The sequence below is a fragment of the Ranitomeya imitator genome, chromosome 7 (assembly GCF_032444005.1).
Source record: "Ranitomeya imitator isolate aRanImi1 chromosome 7, aRanImi1.pri, whole genome shotgun sequence".
Classification (NCBI taxonomy): domain Eukaryota; kingdom Metazoa; phylum Chordata; class Amphibia; order Anura; family Dendrobatidae; genus Ranitomeya; species Ranitomeya imitator.
In genome coordinates this window covers 215,559,852-215,577,718 of record NC_091288.1, presented here as the reverse complement: position 1 = coordinate 215,577,718, position 17,867 = coordinate 215,559,852, and the positions used below count along the sequence as shown (strand labels likewise).

At 57.3% G+C, this 17,867-nt stretch overlaps 1 protein-coding gene across 3 annotated transcripts; it reads right to left on the bottom strand.

Moving 5' to 3' along the window:
• Positions 1-375: 375 nt before the first annotated feature.
• Positions 376-13,667, bottom strand: SH2B1 (SH2B adaptor protein 1). 3 transcript variants are annotated; one of them, XM_069734834.1, is made up of 11 exons: positions 13,523-13,651; positions 12,140-12,299; positions 8,202-9,046; positions 8,016-8,117; positions 7,785-7,876; positions 6,488-6,594; positions 6,160-6,348; positions 5,875-6,086; positions 5,613-5,784; positions 2,795-2,894; positions 376-2,376 (listed from the first exon to the last, which is right to left on the bottom strand). In XM_069734834.1, the coding sequence occupies exons 3-11, from the start codon at positions 9,018-9,020 to the stop codon at positions 2,358-2,360; spliced, it is 1,812 nt and encodes a 603-aa protein (XP_069590935.1). In that variant the 5' UTR covers positions 9,021-9,046; positions 12,140-12,299; positions 13,523-13,651; the 3' UTR covers positions 376-2,357. The 3 variants fall into 3 exon arrangements, with proteins under 3 accessions (XP_069590935.1, XP_069590934.1, XP_069590933.1); XM_069734833.1 differs by having other exon boundaries at positions 6,488-6,597; positions 8,202-9,043; positions 13,523-13,648; XM_069734832.1 differs by having other exon boundaries at positions 2,225-2,376; positions 6,488-6,597; positions 13,523-13,667.
• Positions 13,668-17,867: the final 4,200 nt, after the last annotated feature.

The window sequence follows — 17,867 nt, the reverse complement described above, 5'->3', positions numbered from 1 at the left end:
CGCTCGGCCTTGTGCTTGGTGATGTACGGCAGCTGCTCGGCCATGAAGCTCCTGGCGGGGGGCGCAGGGTTTGTGCTGATACCGGAGGTCTGGCGTCAGCAGAGCGGTGGCGACTTTTCTGCCCTCGGCTCCTTGGCACCCCGCTCCGTAACGTTACGGGGTCTCCGCCCCCAAGGTGCGTTCTTCCCCTTTAAACCCCACCTTTCCCCCCACCGGTGAAGTAACCACAGGACGCCGACCCCTTTTTAGTTAAGTGTTTTTAATCTTGTTAAACAATACAATTTTTTATATTTTTGGAGAAATAAATGTCTTTTTTTTTTTTCTCCTTTTTTTTTTTTTTCTTTAGTTTTTGTATCTAAAACTGATTCAACAACGTTTTGTTTTTTTTTTCTTGGTATAATAAATAATTTAAAGATATATTTTAGATCTTAAAAGGTAAATACGCTTTACAAATGCCAAATGAACAAACAGAAAAACCTCTGAGAAAAAAAAAAAAATCCTATTCTAATACACAGTAGAAAAATAAATAATAAAAAAAAAAGGATTAATAAAAAGTGGGGGGGGGGGAGGGATATATGTATATATCTGTAGTGTCAGGGGCCAGGAGGGGGGTGTATATGCGCACCTTGTCAAAAAATGGAGACTCCACATCCCACTGAAAGGGCAGACGGATCGGGTCATTGATTACCCATCACGGCGACCATCAGATCCTAAATCAAAGGGTCCAGGGGCCACAGGTGACGTCCGAAACCTGGTGCCTCCCTGATCTCTGCTCCTGGAATAGTGCCCCCTCTAGTGGCAGTGACTGGTATGGGCCCTGTGCTGCAGCTCATCACATAGCGAGTTGGCATTGTCTAAGAATTAGGGGCAAGTATTAAAAAAATAAAAATAGAAAGTATATACTCCAGAATCGGAGGGGGGATGGTAGGTTATAGTTTATAAAAAGAGATACTTCCCCTTTAACACTGGCCTGAAAATAAAAAAATAAAAAATGGATGTGGCCCTTTAGGGTGTGAAGTCTCAGGTCGCAGCGTCCTATAGTGAGGGGTCCGCGGACCCCCCCGCCGTCCCGTTATTATCTCGCGTACCGTTTCGTTAACAATTGAAAAGATTACATTTCTGTCGCAGTCATTGGTGGAAACCGCAGACTCCGCCCCCGAGGATCTCGTACAGGGTAAGACGATTCGTTTTCTCTTGTACCAAAGTACTCTGGTAACATCCAAAGCTGCGGTCGCAATTCCACTGCCAAATTCTCATATTTGCTGGTTAAAAAAAAGAAAACTTTTAATGGACGCTTTGCAGCGGCATCCGTCACCCTGTCACGGCGGAGCGCTCACCTCCGGTGATGAGATATTAACCCCACCCCCCAAGATCAGACGGGAAGGCAGAATTATGAATGCAGCTCTAGCTGTGACTAGAGGATGAGAAACACAGGTCAGTATAAATCAATGAATCTCAGCATGAAGTGACGTGGAAATGTCCTTATAGCTGGTCCCGTCCCAGTACCTTTTGGGCATCCCCGGGCCGTACCTCGCTTCTCAGCAACGCGGGGGTTAATGGGTGGGCGCACAGTAATCAGTCCCCTGTATATAGCGCACCCGTGTGGTGGGGGGCTCTGCCCGGACGTGCCCCATGTCGCCTCTGCTCCGTACCATGAGGCGGCCAAGAGACAATCCCACATTTCCTATTGTGGTCAGTGACCTCCTTTATGGAGGAATCAGAGCGCAATCCCCCCCAACGTCTACACAGAGGGGCGACATCGAGGATTATTGGGGGTCCGAGCAGAACCAAGTACCGGTGATGAGGGCCAAACCTAAAGGAAAGCGTCGTCCCTCTCCTGTAGTGTGACCGTTACGTGTAGTGTTTGCTGCCAGGATCACCCAGGGGCCAGTGCTGGGCTTCCGTTTTAGTGTGTCGGGGCAGGAACCATCAAGAAAAGATACAAAAAAGAAGGAAGAGTTACACATCCGTGCGTCACAAACCCACCGGCCTCACCGGTCAGGAGCCCCCACGTCCGCCCCCCCAGCATCGCGGATGTGTGACCCCCGACCTCCGCTCATACAAAGGAATACTGGTTGTTTACGGCCCGAGCCCTGGAGGCCGCGTTGGGATCACTGGGGTCCTCCAAGGTGGCGCTACCTGGCTGGAGCTGCTGCAGGCGGACGGCGGCTTCTTCCTGATCTTCAGCAGGCGACGGACCCTCCTCGTGTTGAGCGACGGGGGGCTCTGGAGGGGGTCTGCTACTGCTGGCCGATGGTTCCTCCGGGGGAGAGGTGCTGAGCGGAGGCCAAGGGGGCTGCAGCGTCCCCTCCGCGCTGTGGTGACGGGATAATGGATGCGGAGGCAGCGGGGGAGGGTTACGGCTGCTGGCCGCCTCTGCAAGGGAAAAAAAAACGACCAATCAGGGAGGTAGCCCTGAATTAATAACGCACAGACTCCGCCTACAAGATGGCGGCACCACAGAATAAGGGGTGGGGGGATAATGGCTTCACATTAGGCTTAAAGGGGCCACCTATGTTATAATGTATCAGGGTGACACTTTTCTGACTGGTTACAACTGTAACAAACCATCAGCTGTCACGAGTATTGATTCTTTATGTGTAGCTTCTTAAAGGGGTGGTGATCACGTGATGTAATTCAACCACTTTAACGAGAGGCGAGGACATATGTGGCTGTCACTAGTGGGGTGTTGGGGCCCCCGGATTGTGCGTGTGCAATGTGTCACCTTCCCAGCCGGGGGGATGATGGTGGTGGGGGACACAGAGGGGCATGAATGGTCAGGACCAGCACTTACATACAGTCATTCGCTCCAATGGAGATGGGGTTTGATGGCGAGTCTGGGATGCGGTGGGGAACCTCACACACGGTCGTTCTACTGTCGGCCCTGTCTCGGCCTGCAAAGAACAGACGGGGCCCAGTAAGAAGATGATGAGGTGACGGATGAGGGAGCAATGGAGGTGAGGGGAGAGAAGAAAAGGCAAAATCATGCGAGAAGAGGCCTCCAACCATCCCCGCCGGCCTCCGCTCCCTCCCGACAACCCCAAACTCCGGCCTCCACTCACCCCCGACAACCCCAAACTCCGGCCTCCGCTCCCTCCCGACAACCCCAAACTCCTGCCTCCGCTCCCTCCCGACAACCCCAAACTCCGGCCTCCGCCCCCTCCCGACAACCCCAAACTCCGGCCTCCGCTCCCTCCCGACAATCCCAAACTCCGGCCTCCGCTCCCTCCCGACAACCCCAAACTCCGGCCTCCGCTCCCTCCCGACAACCCCAAACTCCGGCCTCCGCTCCCTCCCGACAACCCCAAACTCCGGCCTCCGTCCCTCCCGACAACCCCAAACTCCGGCCTCCACTCCCTCCCGACAACCCCAAACTCCGGCCTCCACTCCCTCCCGACAACCCCAAACTCCGGCCTCCACTCCCTCCTGACAATCAACGCCCCACTTTTCTGGTCTCCGCTCCCGACTATCCCCCTCCTTCCGGTTTCCGCTCTCGACTACCCCCCTCCTTCCGGTTTCCGCTCTCGACTACCCCCCTCCTTCCGGTTTCCGCTCTCGACTACCCCCCTCCTTCCGGTTTCCGCTCTCGACTACCCCCCTCCTTCCGGTTTCCGCTCTCGACTACCCCCCTCCTTCCGGTGTCCGCTCCCGACTCCCCCCCCCCCTCCTTCCGGTCTCCGCTCCCGACTCTCCCCCCCCCCCCTTCCTTCCGGTCTCCGCTCCCGACTCTCCCCCCCCCCCCTTCCTTTCGGTCTCCGCTCCCGACTCCCCCCCTTCCAGTCTCCGCTCCCGACTCCCCCCCCCCCCCTCCTTCCGGTCTCAACAACTCCCCTCCTTCCAGTCTCCGCTCCCGACTATCCCCCTCCTTCCGGTTTCCGCTCTCGACTATCCCCCTCCTTCCGGTCTCCGCTCTCGACTATCCCCCTCCTTCCAGTCTCCGCTCCCGACTATCCCCCTCCTTCCGGTCTCCGCTCTCGACTATCCCCCTCCTTCCGGTCTCGACTATCCCCCTCCTTCCGGTCTCCGCTCCCGACTATCCCCCTCCTTCCGGTCTCCGCTCTCGACTAACCCCTCCTTCCGGTTTCCGCTCTCGACTACCCCCCTCCTTCCGGTTTCCGCTCTCGACTACCCCCCTCCTTCCGGTTTCCGCTCTCGACTACCCCCCTCCTTCCGGTTTCCGCTCTCGACTACCCCCCTCCTTCCGGTTTCCGCTCTCGACTACCCCCCTCCTTCCGGTTTCCGCTCTCGACTACCCCCCTCCTTCCGGTCTCCGCTCCCGACTCCCCCCACCCCCCCCCTCCTTCCGGTGTCCGCTCCCGACTCTCCCCCCCCCTTCCTTCCGGTCTCCGCTCCCGACTCTCTCCCCCCCCCCTTCCTTCCGGTCTCCGCTCCCGACTCCCCCCCTTCCAGTCTCCGCTCCCGATTCCCCCCCCCCCCTCCTCCTTCCGGTCTCAACAACTCCCCTCCTTCCAGTCTCCGCTCCCGACTATCCCCTCCTTCCGGTTTCCGCTCTCAACTATCCCCCTCCTTCCAGTCTCCGCTCCCGACTATCCCCTCCTTCCGGTCTCCGCTCTCGACTATCCCCCTCCTTCCGGTCTCTGGTCCCGACTATCCCCCTCCTTCCGGTCTCCGCTCTCGACTAACCCCTCCTTCCGGTCTCCGCTCCCGACAACTCCCCTCCTGCCGGTCTCTGCTCCCTCCCGGCTCCCCCCTTCCATCCTGCAGGTCACCGGCCCTCGCTCCCCATCCTCCCGCGGGGCTCAGCTCCCTCCAGACGCCGCACAGATATGTAAAAAAAACGCAGAATTATATTCAGCGTCTGCAGGATCCGGGCGTTAGAGATGCTCACGGAGAAGGAAGGAGCATTATCGGTGCCGCCATCACATCACAGCCCCTCCCGCTGTCACACAGGGAACTGAAGATGTCACCTGCTCAGCGGCATGTGTTGCTAGTGAAGAGTCCAGTGGGCGGTCCCAGTGTCCTCAGGAGTCACGCAGTCCTGGCTGGGATTTATCATTACTCGCCAGGTACAGTCACCTCCAGCACACGCGCAGGTGAAGCAGACTCCAGTGCATCCCACTTCACTGCACACGGGGCCCCTGGAAGCAGCAAATAATGCGACCTCGGGCCAGAAGGGAAAAACGCGACTCCTGGGAAGAGCGGGAACGAGGACCCAACTCTTCACTAATAGTGCGCGATAAGTGACATCTTTAGAAACTTCATCATCCATTATAATGCTGTGCCAGAATTAAAGGGATTGTCCACTACTTAGAGACTGACGACCTTTCCATAGCCGGGATCTGACGCCTGGCTCCCGACCAATCATCTGCTTGCAGATCCCAGATGTAGACAGTCTATAGAGCAGGATGAGAACAGCGCCGAACATGGAGTAGTGGCCACTCTCAGTACTGCAGCCCCTAAAATGCGATCTGAGCTGCAGTACCGAGAGCGGCCACTAGACAATGTATGGAGCTGTTTGCATCCGCACGCGGTTGGGTGGCAGGAGTCAGACCTCCGCGGATTGGAATATTTAGGCGCCTTTAAAGGGGTAGTGCATGTGATGACAGGTTCCCATTAAATGTCACCGAATAAGTGTCCGGCAGCACGCTCACCGTGTAACCTTTGAGAAGACACAACGTAGCTGATGAGGGTGACGTCGCTGGAGCCCCCCGACTCGAGAGGGATGGGGTGAACGCGGAAGTGTTCTAGCATGTCGAAGATGGTCTGGAACCACAGGTGCTGGACGCGACACTGGCCGTCCTCGTTCAGGGACAGGCGGAGGTGCTGGGAGAGGAGAGAAAGGGGCGAGAGGTGAGATAACAGAGAGTACACAGCATGGACGCAGCATCAGGGGTCCGGGAACCCCGGCCTCACCTTGGCCTTGCCCTGGAAGTTGAACGTCAACACGTACTCTCCCCTACGCGTCTCGCTCTGCCGCACCAAGAAGACGCCATGACTATTGGTGCCTCCAGCCAGTACCAGCTGTGCAGCTTTAAGACGTGACAGGGTCCCGTGGAACCACTGGTACTCCGACAGCGGGTGCTCCCCGTCACCAGGATCGGGCTCCGCATGGAACAAGAATGAAGCTGCACAGAGAAGGAGATGAATTAGGGCCGGGCTGCCCGAATCCTCCACCGTCCTCCTGGAATATGACCGTACCTGCACCATCGGCCTGGTCAGGGAAGGGGGCGCTGACGGCGTTCTGGGTCCTCTCCCCTTCCTCGATGGGCGCTCTAGGGGGCAACTCTGGTGGGAGAAGCTCCATGGAGTCAAAGTGTGAGGGCGTCATGGACACAGCGCTAGGTGAGATGGAGGCAGTGGGGCGATCAGACAGACCGCCATAGGCTCCTGGGGAAGGAGTGAAGGATTATGGGGAAGTTCACAACATCAGCACATGGAGAGCGCGGTCACACGTCATCCCACGGGCATCGCCGAGTACCACGTAGGTCTCCACAGTACACGCGCCCAGGACCACCATGTAACATACCGTGGCAGAGCTGCTCACTGCTCTCTGTAGGTATCAGAGGTAGATCCCGGCTGGGCATGCTTTCTGAATGGTTAATGTGTGGAAGGTCCGAGGTATCCGCTCCGTCCCTGCTGGAAAAAACAGAACCAAGATATATTACACTCCGGAGCTGCACTCACTATTCTGCTGGTGCAGTCACTGTGTACATACATTACATTATTGATCCTGAGTTACATCCTGTATTATACTCCAGAGCTGCACTCACTATTCTGCTGGTGCAGTCACTGTGTACATACATTACATTACTGATCCTGAGTTACCTCCTGTATAATACTCCAGAGCTGCACTCACTATTCTGCTGGTGCAATCACTGTGTACATACATTACATTACTGATCCGGAGTTACATCCTGTATTATACCCCAGAGCTGCACTCACTATTCTGCTGGTGCAGTCACTGTGTACATACATTACATTACTAATCCTGAGTTACACCCTGTATTATACCCTAGAGCTGCACTCACTATTCTGCTAGTGCAGTCACTGTGTACATACATTACATTACTGATCCGGAGTTACATCCTGTATTATACCCCAGAGCTGCACTCACTATTCTGCTGGTGCAGTCACTGTGTACATACATTACATTACTGATCCTGAGTTACCTCCTGTATAATACTCCAGAGCTGCACTCACTATTCTGCTGGTGCAATCACTGTGTACATACATTACATTACTGATCCTGAGTTACCTCCTGTATTATACTCCAGAGCTGCACTCACTATTCTGCTGGTGCAGTCACGGTGTACATACATTACATTACTGATCCTGAGTTACCTCCTGTATAATACTCCAGAGCTGCACTCACTATTCTGCTGGTGCAGTCACTGTGTACATACATTACTGATCCTGAGTTACATCCTGTATTATACCCCAGAGCTGCACTCACTATTCTGCTGGTGCAGTCACTGTGTACATACATTACATTACTGATCCTGAGTTACCTCCTGTATTATACCCCAGAGCTGCACTCACTATTCTGCTGGTGCAGTCACTGTGTACATACATTACATTACTGATCCTGAGTTACATCCTGTACTATACTCCAGAGCTGCACTCACTATTCTGCTGGTGCAGTCACTGTGTACATACATTACATTACTGATCGTGAGTTACATCCTGTATTATACCCCAGAGCTGCACTCACTATTCTGCTGGTGCAGTCACTGTGTACATACATTACATTACTGATCCTGAGTTACATCCTGTATTATACTCCAGAGCTGCACTCGCTCTTCTGCTCTTTATCTTGCACTCACCTGGATAGCATGCAGTCGTATATGTCGGAGAGCCACGACCTCATCTGTAGAGGGTCCACTGACTCCAGGATATATTCGGAGTAATTCTCTATCTGCAGGGAGATATACAACATTTGTTCTCTGAATATAGGATACGGTCACTACAGAGATCGGACAGAGCGGCGATCACACAGGCGCTCTGCCCGCTCCCGTCACATGCACAGCGTTATCCAGCGGCCCCATGACGGTTACCTTTAAAACGAACGTGTTCTCTTTATCCGGCATCTCCAGGGGGGTTGTGGTCCGAACGTCAGCAATGGCTGAACAGACGATGCTGACCCGCGGCTTGGCGGCCTGCGCGGAGGAGACCGGGTTACAAGGCGCCATGCACACAACACTGTAAGGTTTCCACTCACTGACAGCAAGCAGAGGTCTCACCTTGGGAGGAATGTAGAACTCCAGCAGGTAGCCCTCGGTCTCGGCCTTCCGCAGGAGCAGCCGGCACTTCTGCCACCGAGGTTTGCTGCTACTGTTCACCTCCTCGGCCACCACATAATTGAGGACCCCTTCCCTCTTGACATCCCGCAGGTCGGCCCTGGGGGCCGGAGGTCGGCTAAGCCGCAGCTTCTCGAATCTATGCGTCCATCTGTCCCCTCCGGCCCTGCCGCCAGCCGAGGAGTTGCAGTTGCTGTTGGCCCCTGTCTCGTCTGTGGGAGATTCCGCGGAGCTTTTCCACTGCAGGATCCCCCGGACGCTTCCCCTCACGCTGCGACTCACGTTTCGCAGCGAGAATCGCTTCTTCAGGCGCGGCTTGGCCGTGGCCGAGGACATGGAGAATTCCTCTGAGCTATGGGACTGACTGCTGGAGAGGCCAGAAGTGATGCCGGAGGAGTCCTGCTGGGGCTGAGTCTCTACTGGAGAGGCCAGAGAGGAGTCGCTGCAGGTCTCCGACAGATCCCTGGTGGATGTCTGCGCTCCCGTGAACGGGGCGATGCTGCAGCGGGTGGGGGAAGGGCCGTCGGGGCCGTGGGTCTTGTTCACCTCCGTCTCAAAGTGCTCCACAAAATGTTCAGCGAACCGTTTGGAGAAGCTGCTTTCCGCCCCCGGCGTGGCATACTGCGGGTTCTCGCTCAGGAAAGCGCGGAGGCGACGGGCAAAGTCGAGAGCAGCAGCGTGAGCGTGGATTTCACAGAACTCCTTCCAGTTTGGAGAAGGCGAGGAGGAGGAGGGACCCTCCAGGGGTAAGCTACCATTCATGGCGGGGGCTCCTGCAGGATCAGCTGCTGGACAGAAGGCACAAACAAGATGAGTACAGAAGGTCAGCGGCACAACGCTGCGCCCGATTATAAGCCTCACAGAGCAGGGGTGATGGCCTGAATGACACGATTATAGGCTGTCACTGGCCCTTTAAATGAGCTATCTGAGTCATTATAAACTGCTGCACAAGCCCCTCCCTCCAGACAGCGGACGGCCCCTCCCTCCAGACAGCGGACGGCCCCTCCCTCCAGACAGCGGACGGCCCCTCCCTCCAGACAGCGGACGGCCCCTCCCTCCAGACAGCGGACGGCCCCCCTCCAGACAGCGGATGGCCCCTCCCTCCAGACAGCGGATGGTCCTTCCCCCCAGATAGCGGCCGGTCCCTCCCTCCAGACAGCGGCCGGTCCCTCCCTCCAGACAGCGGCCGGTCCCTCCCTCCAGACAGCGGCCGGCCCCTCCCTCCAGACAGTGGCTGGCCCTTCCCTCGAGACAGCCCCTCCCTCCAGAGGATGGTCCCTCCCTCCACAGAGGCCGGCCCCTCCCTCGATAGTGGCCGTCCCCTCCATCAAGACAGCGGCCAGCCCCTCCCTCCTGGGGGCCCTTTCAGTGGACAGTTTGGCGGTGACCCGGGGCTGTGTACGCGTCTGTAGTGACAGCGGCTGCTCCTCATCCCTGACGACCCTATCAGCGGACGGTTTTGCGGTGACCCGGGGCTGTGTACGCGTCTGTAGTGACAGCGGCTGCTCCTCATCCCTGACGACCCTATCAGCGGACGGTTTGGCGGTGACCTGGGGCTGTGTACGCGTCTGTGGTGGCAACAGCTGTTTCTCGTTCCTGGCGGCCCTATCAGTGGACGGTTTGGCGGTGACTCGGGGCTGTGTACGCGTCTGTAGTGGCAGCATTTGCTCCTCGTCACTGGCGGCCCTTTCAGTGGACGGTTTGGCAGTGACCCGAGGCTGTGTACGCGTCTGTAGTGGCAGCAGCTGCTCCTCATCCCTGGCGGCCTTTTCAGTGGACGGTTTGGCGGTGACTCGGGGCTGTGTACGCGTCTGTAGTGGCAGCATTTGCTCCTCGTCACTGGCGGCCCTTTCAGTGGACGGTTTGGCAGTGACCCGAGGCTGTGTACGCATCTGTAGTGGCAGCAGCTGCTCCTCATCCCTGGCGGCCTTTTCAGTGGACGGTTTGGCGGTGACTCGGGGCTGTGTACGCGTCTGTAGTGGCAGCATTTGCTCGTCACTGGCGGCCCTTTCAGTGGACGGTTTGGCAGTGACCCGAGGCTGTGTACGCGTCTGTAGTGGCAGCAGCTGCTCCTCATCCCTGGCGGCCTTTTCAGTGGACTGTTTGGCGGTGACTCGGGGCTGTGTACGCGTCTGTAGTGGCAGCATTTGCTCCTCGTCCCTGGCGGTCCTTTCAGTGGATGGTTTGGCAGTGACCCGGGGCTGTGTACACGTCTGTAGTGGCAGCAGCTGCTCCTCGTCCCTGATGGCCCTTTCAGTGGACGGTTTGGCAGTGACCCGGGGCTGTGTATGCGTCTGTAGTGGCAGCAGCTGCTCCTCCTCCCTGGCGGCCTTTTCAGCGGACGGTTTGGCGGTGACCTGGGGCTGTGTACGCGTCTGTGGTGGCAACAGCTGTTTCTCGTTCCTGGCGGCCCTATCAGTGGACGGTTTGGCGGTGACTCGGGGCTGTGTACGCGTCTGTAGTGGCAGCATTTGCTCCTCGTCACTGGCGGCCCTTTCAGTGGACGGTTTGGCAGTGACCCGAGGCTGTGTACGCGTCTGTAGTGGCAGCAGCTGCTCCTCATCCCTGGCGGCCTTTTCAGTGGACGGTTTGGCGGTGACTCGGGGCTGTGTACGCGTCTGTAGTGGCAGCATTTGCTCCTCGTCACTGGCGGCCCTTTCAGTGGACGGTTTGGCAGTGACCCGAGGCTGTGTACGCATCTGTAGTGGCAGCAGCTGCTCCTCATCCCTGGCGGCCTTTTCAGTGGACGGTTTGGCGGTGACTCGGGGCTGTGTACGCGTCTGTAGTGGCAGCATTTGCTCGTCACTGGCGGCCCTTTCAGTGGACGGTTTGGTAGTGACCCGAGGCTGTGTACGCGTCTGTAGTGGCAGCAGCTGCTCCTCATCCCTGGCGGCCTTTTCAGTGGACTGTTTGGCGGTGACTCGGGGCTGTGTACGCGTCTGTAGTGGCAGCATTTGCTCCTCGTCCCTGGCGGTCCTTTCAGTGGATGGTTTGGCAGTGACCCGGGGCTGTGTACACGTCTGTAGTGGCAGCAGCTGCTCCTCATCCCTGGCGGCCTTATCAGTGGACGGTTTGGCAGTGACGCGGGGCTGTGTATGTGTCTGTAGTGGCAACAGCTGCTCCTTGTCCCTGGCGGCCCTTTCAGTGGACAGATTGGCAGTGACACGGGGCTATGTATGTGTCTGTAGTGGCAGCAGCTGCTCCTCGTCCCTGGAGGCCCTTTCAATGGACGGTTTGGCAGTGACCCGGGGCTGTGTACGCGTCTGTAGTGGCAGCCGCTGCTCCTCGTCCCTGGTGGCCCTTTCAGTGGACGGTTTGGCAGTGACCTGGGGCTGTGTATGTGTCTGTAGTGCCAGCAGCTGCTCCTCGTCCCTGATGGCCCTTTCAGTGGACGGTTTGGCAGTGACCCGGGGCTGTGTACGCCTCTGTAGTGGCAGCCGCTGCTCCTCGTCCCTGGTGGCGGAGTCACCCGTGTGACTCACCAGTAAATCTCCCGGCCATTGATGATGATGATCCCTGCATATGGCGATGCCGGCTGGTATAAGCTGCCGTTTATAAACTGCTCTTTCACTTTCAGCAGAAGCCGACAAGCTGCGACCAGCAGAGTCCTGCGGCCGCCCCCTCCCCGCTGGGTGACCCCCATGACAGCCCCAATAGCGGCCATATTCCAGACACAAAAATAAACCAGATTTCTATGTGGTGCAGCCTGCAGTGTAAAGAATGGCGGATGCCAGGATTTCCCATCTCGTTCTCCTCCCATCTACAATGACAGACGTGATACACGGGAACGTCCATGCTTTACTCTGCAGGCTGCGACCATACAGCAGGCAATATACGGTAATGGTCGGGGTTCTCACCGCTGCAGATGAGCTGATATTTACCTCTTGACGTCCCTTTTGCCTCTCCCCATCCTGTCCCGGCTCCTCTCTGCACAGGGCCCCCGGGATGTGGCCCCTGGCTGTGTGCGATTCTCCTGGGTTGTGGCCCCAGCCTTTCTGCCGCTCCGCTCACTCGCTCAGGCTCCGTACGCGCCGCTTATCTCTGGGGAGGAGCGGGGAGATTGTGGCCTCAGGTCATTTATGGAAGCTGCGGAGAACGCGGGGCCCCGGGAGGGAATCTCTAACCACCGCCCCCTTAACAGGAGCTGCGAGGCCCTTAAAGGGAAACTCGAGAGTTGTGATCTGAAGGCTTCCTGGGATGGTCCCCGAGGTCAGGATCACAGATCCCCAGGGTCAGCGCTGGGTGGGCTCACTGGGGGGCAGCGGGGGGTGGGCTCACTGGGGGGCAGTGGGGGGTGGGCTCACTGGGGGGGCAGTGGAGGGTGGGCTCACTGGGGGGCAGTGGAGGGTGGGTTCTCACTGGGGGGGCAGTGGAGGGTGGGCTCACTGGGGGGGCAGTGGAGGGTGGGCTCACTGGGGGGCAGTGGAGGGTGGGCTCACTGGGGGGGCAGTGGAGGGTGGGCTCACTGGGGGGGCAGTGGAGGGTGGGCTCACTGGGGGGCAGTGGGGGGTGGGCTCACTGGGGGGCAGTGGACGGTGGGCTCACTGGGGGGCAGTGGAGGGTGGGCTCACTGGGGGGCAGTGGAGGGTGGGCTCACTGGGGGGCAGTGGAGGGTGGGCTCACTGGGGGGCAGTGGAGGGTGGGCTCACTGGGGGGCAGTGGGGGGTGGGCTCACTGGGGGGCAGTGGGGGGTGGGCTCACTGGGGGGCAGTGGGGGGTGGGATCACTGGGGGGCAGTGGAGGGTGGGCTCACTGGGGGGCAGTGGGGGGTGGGCTCACTGGGGGGCAGTGGGGGGTGGGCTCACTGGGGGGCAGTGGGGGGTGGGCTCACTGGGGGGCAGTGGAGGGTGGGCTCACTGGGGGGCAGTGGAGGGTGGGCTCACTGGGGGGCAGTGGACGGTGGGCTCACTGGGGGGCAGTGGAGGGTGGGCTCACTGGGGGGCAGTGGAGGGTGGGCTCACTGGGGGGCAGTGGAGGGTGGGCTCACTGGGGGGCAGTGGAGGGTGGGCTCACTGGGGGGCAGTGGACGGTGGGCTCACTGGGGGGCAGTGGGGGGTGGGCTCACTGGGGGGCAGTGGACGGTGGGCTCACTGGGGGGCAGTGGAGGGTGGGCTCACTGGGGGCCCCTGTGACAGCAATCAGGAAGAAAAGACCCCTGCGGTACCGCCGGGCCCCAGTGACAGTGCTGGCCTCCTGTCACTCAGCCCCTGGATGGCTGGAGGGTCTCAGGCCTCAGGCTCGTCCTTCGCTCACAGGTCACTGACCCCCAGCCCCGGGCGGTTACAGCGGCATCTCCCCCGGACGGACGGACGGCCGCTCCCCGCACTGTTCCCAGGTCCCTCTTGTTGACTGACTCGGTCCAGTCGCGTCCCAGGGGCTGCGGCCTCGACACTGAAGCGCCTGCGCACCGAGCGTGACGTTTCACAAGGATCATAGAGGAAACATGTAAACAAAGCAAGAGCGTCTTACGCGTACCAGCGAGATCCGGTGTGAGCCGCAGGAGCGCCGCAGAGGGAGAGCCCAGAACAAATGGCTGTTACGTGAGCGCCCTCTGCTGGTGGTACTGCGCAAGTGCAGAGCACACTACAGTCACCGGAGTCAGGCTGAGGCGGTCATTGTGTGCACTGTGTATAGCACCGAGCTCACTACACAGGGTCCCCACACACAGGATCACCACACACAGAATCCCCACACACAGGATCACCACACACAGGATCACCACACACAGGATCACCACACACAGGATCCCCACACACAGGATCCCCACACACAGGATCACCACACACAGGATCACCACACAAGAACACCACACACAGGTTCACCACACAGGATCCCCACACACAGGATCACCACACACAGGATCCCCACACACAGGATCACCACACAGGATCACCACACACAGGATCCCCACACACAGGATCACCACACAGAATCCCCACACACAGGATCCACACACAGGATCACCACACAGAATCCCCACACACAGGATCACCACACAGAATCCCCACACACAGGATCACCACACACAGGATCACCACACAAAATCCCCACACACAGGATCACCACACAGAATCCCCACACACAGGATCACCACACACAAGATCACAACACAGGATCACCACACACAGGATCACTACACACAGGATCCCCACACACAGGATCACCACACACAGGATCACCACACAGGATCACCACACACAGGATCACCACACAAGAACACCACACACAGGTTCACCACACAGGATCCCCACACACAGGATCACCACACACAGGATCCCCACACACAGGATCACCACACAGGATCACCACACACAGGATCCCCACACAGAATCCCCACACACAGGATCACCACACAGAATCCCCACACACACAGGATCACCACACAGAATCCCCACACACAGGATCACCACACACAGGATCACCACACAAAATCCCCACACACAGGATCACCACACAGAATCCCCACACACAGGATCACCACACACAGGATCCCCACAAACAGGATCACCACACAGGATCACCACACACAGGATCACCACACAGGATCACCACACACAGGATCACCACACACAAAATAACCACACAGGATCCCCACACACAGGATCCCCACAAACAGGATCACCACACATGATCATCACACAGGATCACCACACACAGAATAACCACACACAGGATCACCACACACAGGATCCACACACACAGGATCACCACACACAGAATAACCACACAGGATCCACACACAGGATCACCACAAACAGAATAACCACACAGGATCACCACACACAGGATCCCCACACAGAGTAATAACACAGGATCACCACACAGAATAACCACACACAGGATCACCACACAAGATCACCACACAAAGGATCACCACACAGAATAACCACACACAGGATCACCACACAGAATCCCCACGCACAGGATCACCACACACAGGATCCTCACACAGTATCCCCACACACAGGATCCCCACACAGAATAACCAAACAGGATCAGCACACACACAGGATCACCACATAAGGATCAGCACACACAGGATCATCACACAGGATCACCACACACAGGATCCCCACGCACAGGATCACCAGACACAGGATCACCACACACAGAATAACCACACAGGATCACCACACACAGAATCTCCACACACTGTGCCCACATATACAGTATCCCCACACACAGGATCCCCACGCAGGATCATCACACAGGATCACCACACAGTGCCATCACGTAACACAGGGGCCACCAGTGCCCACTACACTACATGCAGTATCATACCTCCTATCTCTGAAAAATGGGATCACCACACAAAATCCCCACACACAGGATCACCACACAGAATCCCCACACACAGGATCACCACACACAGGATCACAACACAGGATCCCCACACACAGGATCCACACACACAGGATCACCACACAGAATAACCACACACAGGATCCCCACAAACAGGATCACCACACAGGATCCCCACACACAGGATCACCACATAGGATCACCACACAGAATAACCACACAGGATCCCCACACACAGGATCCCCACAAACAGGATCACCACACAGGAGGATCACCACACAGAATCCCCACACACAGGATCACCACACAGAATCCCCACACACAGGATCACCACACAGAATCCCCACACACAGGATCACCACACAGAATCCCCACACACAGGATCACCACACACAGGATCCCCACAAACAGGATCACCACACAGGATCACCACACACAGGATCACCACACAGGATCCCCACACACAGGATCACCACACACAAAATAACCACACAGGATCCCCACACACAGGATCCCCACAAACAGGATCACCACACATGATCATCACACAGGATCACCACACACAGAATAACCACACACAGTATCACCACACACAGGATCCACACACACAGGATCACCACACACAGAATAACCACACAGGATCCACACACACAGGATCCACACACAGGATCACCACAAACAGAATAACCACACAGGATCACCACACACAGGATCCCCACACAGAGTAATAACACAGGATCACCACACAGAATAACCACACACAGGATCACCACACAAGATCACCACACAAAGGATCACCACACAGAATAACCACACACAGGATCACCACACAGAATCCCCACGCACAGGATCACCACACACAGGATCCCCACACAGTATCCCCACACACAGGATCCCCACACAGAATAACCAAACAGGATCAGCACACACACAGGATCACCACATAAGGATCAGCACACACAGGATCATCACACAGGATCACCACACACAGGATCCCCACGCACAGGATCACCAGACACAGGATCACCACACACAGAATAACCACACAGGATCACCACACACAGAATCTCCACACACTGTGCCCACATATACAGTATCCCCACACACAGGATCCCCACGCAGGATCATCACACAGGATCACCACACAGTGCCATCACGTAACACAGTGCCCACCACACCACACACAGGGGCCACCAGTGCCCACTACACTACATGCAGTATCATACCTCCTATCTCTGAAAAATGGCATAGACTAATTATTATTTCACAGCATTATTATTCACCTCTTCCCTAACCTCGCCCAGTCCTTTATATGAAATCACACTGAAATTCTAATCCTAGTGAAGCCATTATGTTCCCACACAGTATGAAGCCTCCGCTGCAGCCTCAATGCCAGCGTTCTCCCTGCCGGCGTCCCTCCTGCCAGCGTCCCTCCTGCCGGCGTCCTTCCTGCCGGCGTCCCTCCTGCCGGCGTCCCTCCTGCCTGCCAGTGTCCCTTTTGACGGCATCCCTCCTGCCAGTGTCCCTCCTGCCTGCCAGTGCCCCTTCTGCCGGCGTCCCTCCTGCCAGTGTCCCTCCTGCCAGTGCCCCTTCTGCCGGCGTCCCTCCTGCCGGCGTCCTTCCTGCCGGCGTCCCTCCTGCCGGCGTCCCTCCTGCCTGCCAGTGTCCCTTTTGACGGCATCCCTCCTGCCAGCGTCCCTCCTGCCAGTGCCCCTTCTGCCGGCGTCCCTCCTGCCAGTGTCCCTCCTGCCAGTGCCCCTTCTGCCGGCGTCCTTCCTGCCAGTGTCCCTCCTGCCAGTGCCCCTTCTGCCAGCATCCCTCCTGCGGCATCCTGCTTCTCTGCTGTCTTGTCACGTGACCAGAAGTTATGAGCAGGTCTCTACACAGACAATGGTGGAGTAGGGATCGGTCGGTTCTCTACTCCACCCTTGTATTCTGTATCTGTCTATGTCCCAACTCCCAACCTCCCAGGACATCTTCTGGCTATTGTATGTACTGTACATCGCACATTGTGTAAGGACGGACGGGCACAGTGTACAGAATATACAGGGCCCACCACACTAGATTAGTACAGTGAGGATCAGCCGCCATTATTCTAAGCAGTGCAGGTTCTGTTTAGACAGGATGATGCGCTGCCAAGAACAATGACCCCACATAAGGACACTGTCATCACCACGTCTCACAGTACACATCATACATTTAGAAAAATGTATAAAAAAGAAAAATGCCTGGGCCCACCTGGTGGGGGCAGTGTCCTTATGTGGGGGCACATGAGCTTCTGTTGTTGAGGAGGCACCTGAGCTTCTG

Bases quoted from the DNA above. Each gene is read 5' to 3' on its own strand.
- SH2B1 (XM_069734832.1), bottom strand. From the start codon at position 9,020: ATGAATGGTAGCTTACCCCTGGAGGGTCCCTCCTCCTCCTCGCCTTCT. The intron at 6,598-7,784 runs GTGAGTGCAAGA...TGTTTTTTCCAG, and splicing joins TACGACTGCATGCTATCCAG to CAGGGACGGAGCGGATACCT. The intron at 6,349-6,487 runs GTATGTTACATG...CTCCTTCCCCAG, and splicing joins CAGTGAGCAGCTCTGCCACG to GAGCCTATGGCGGTCTGTCT.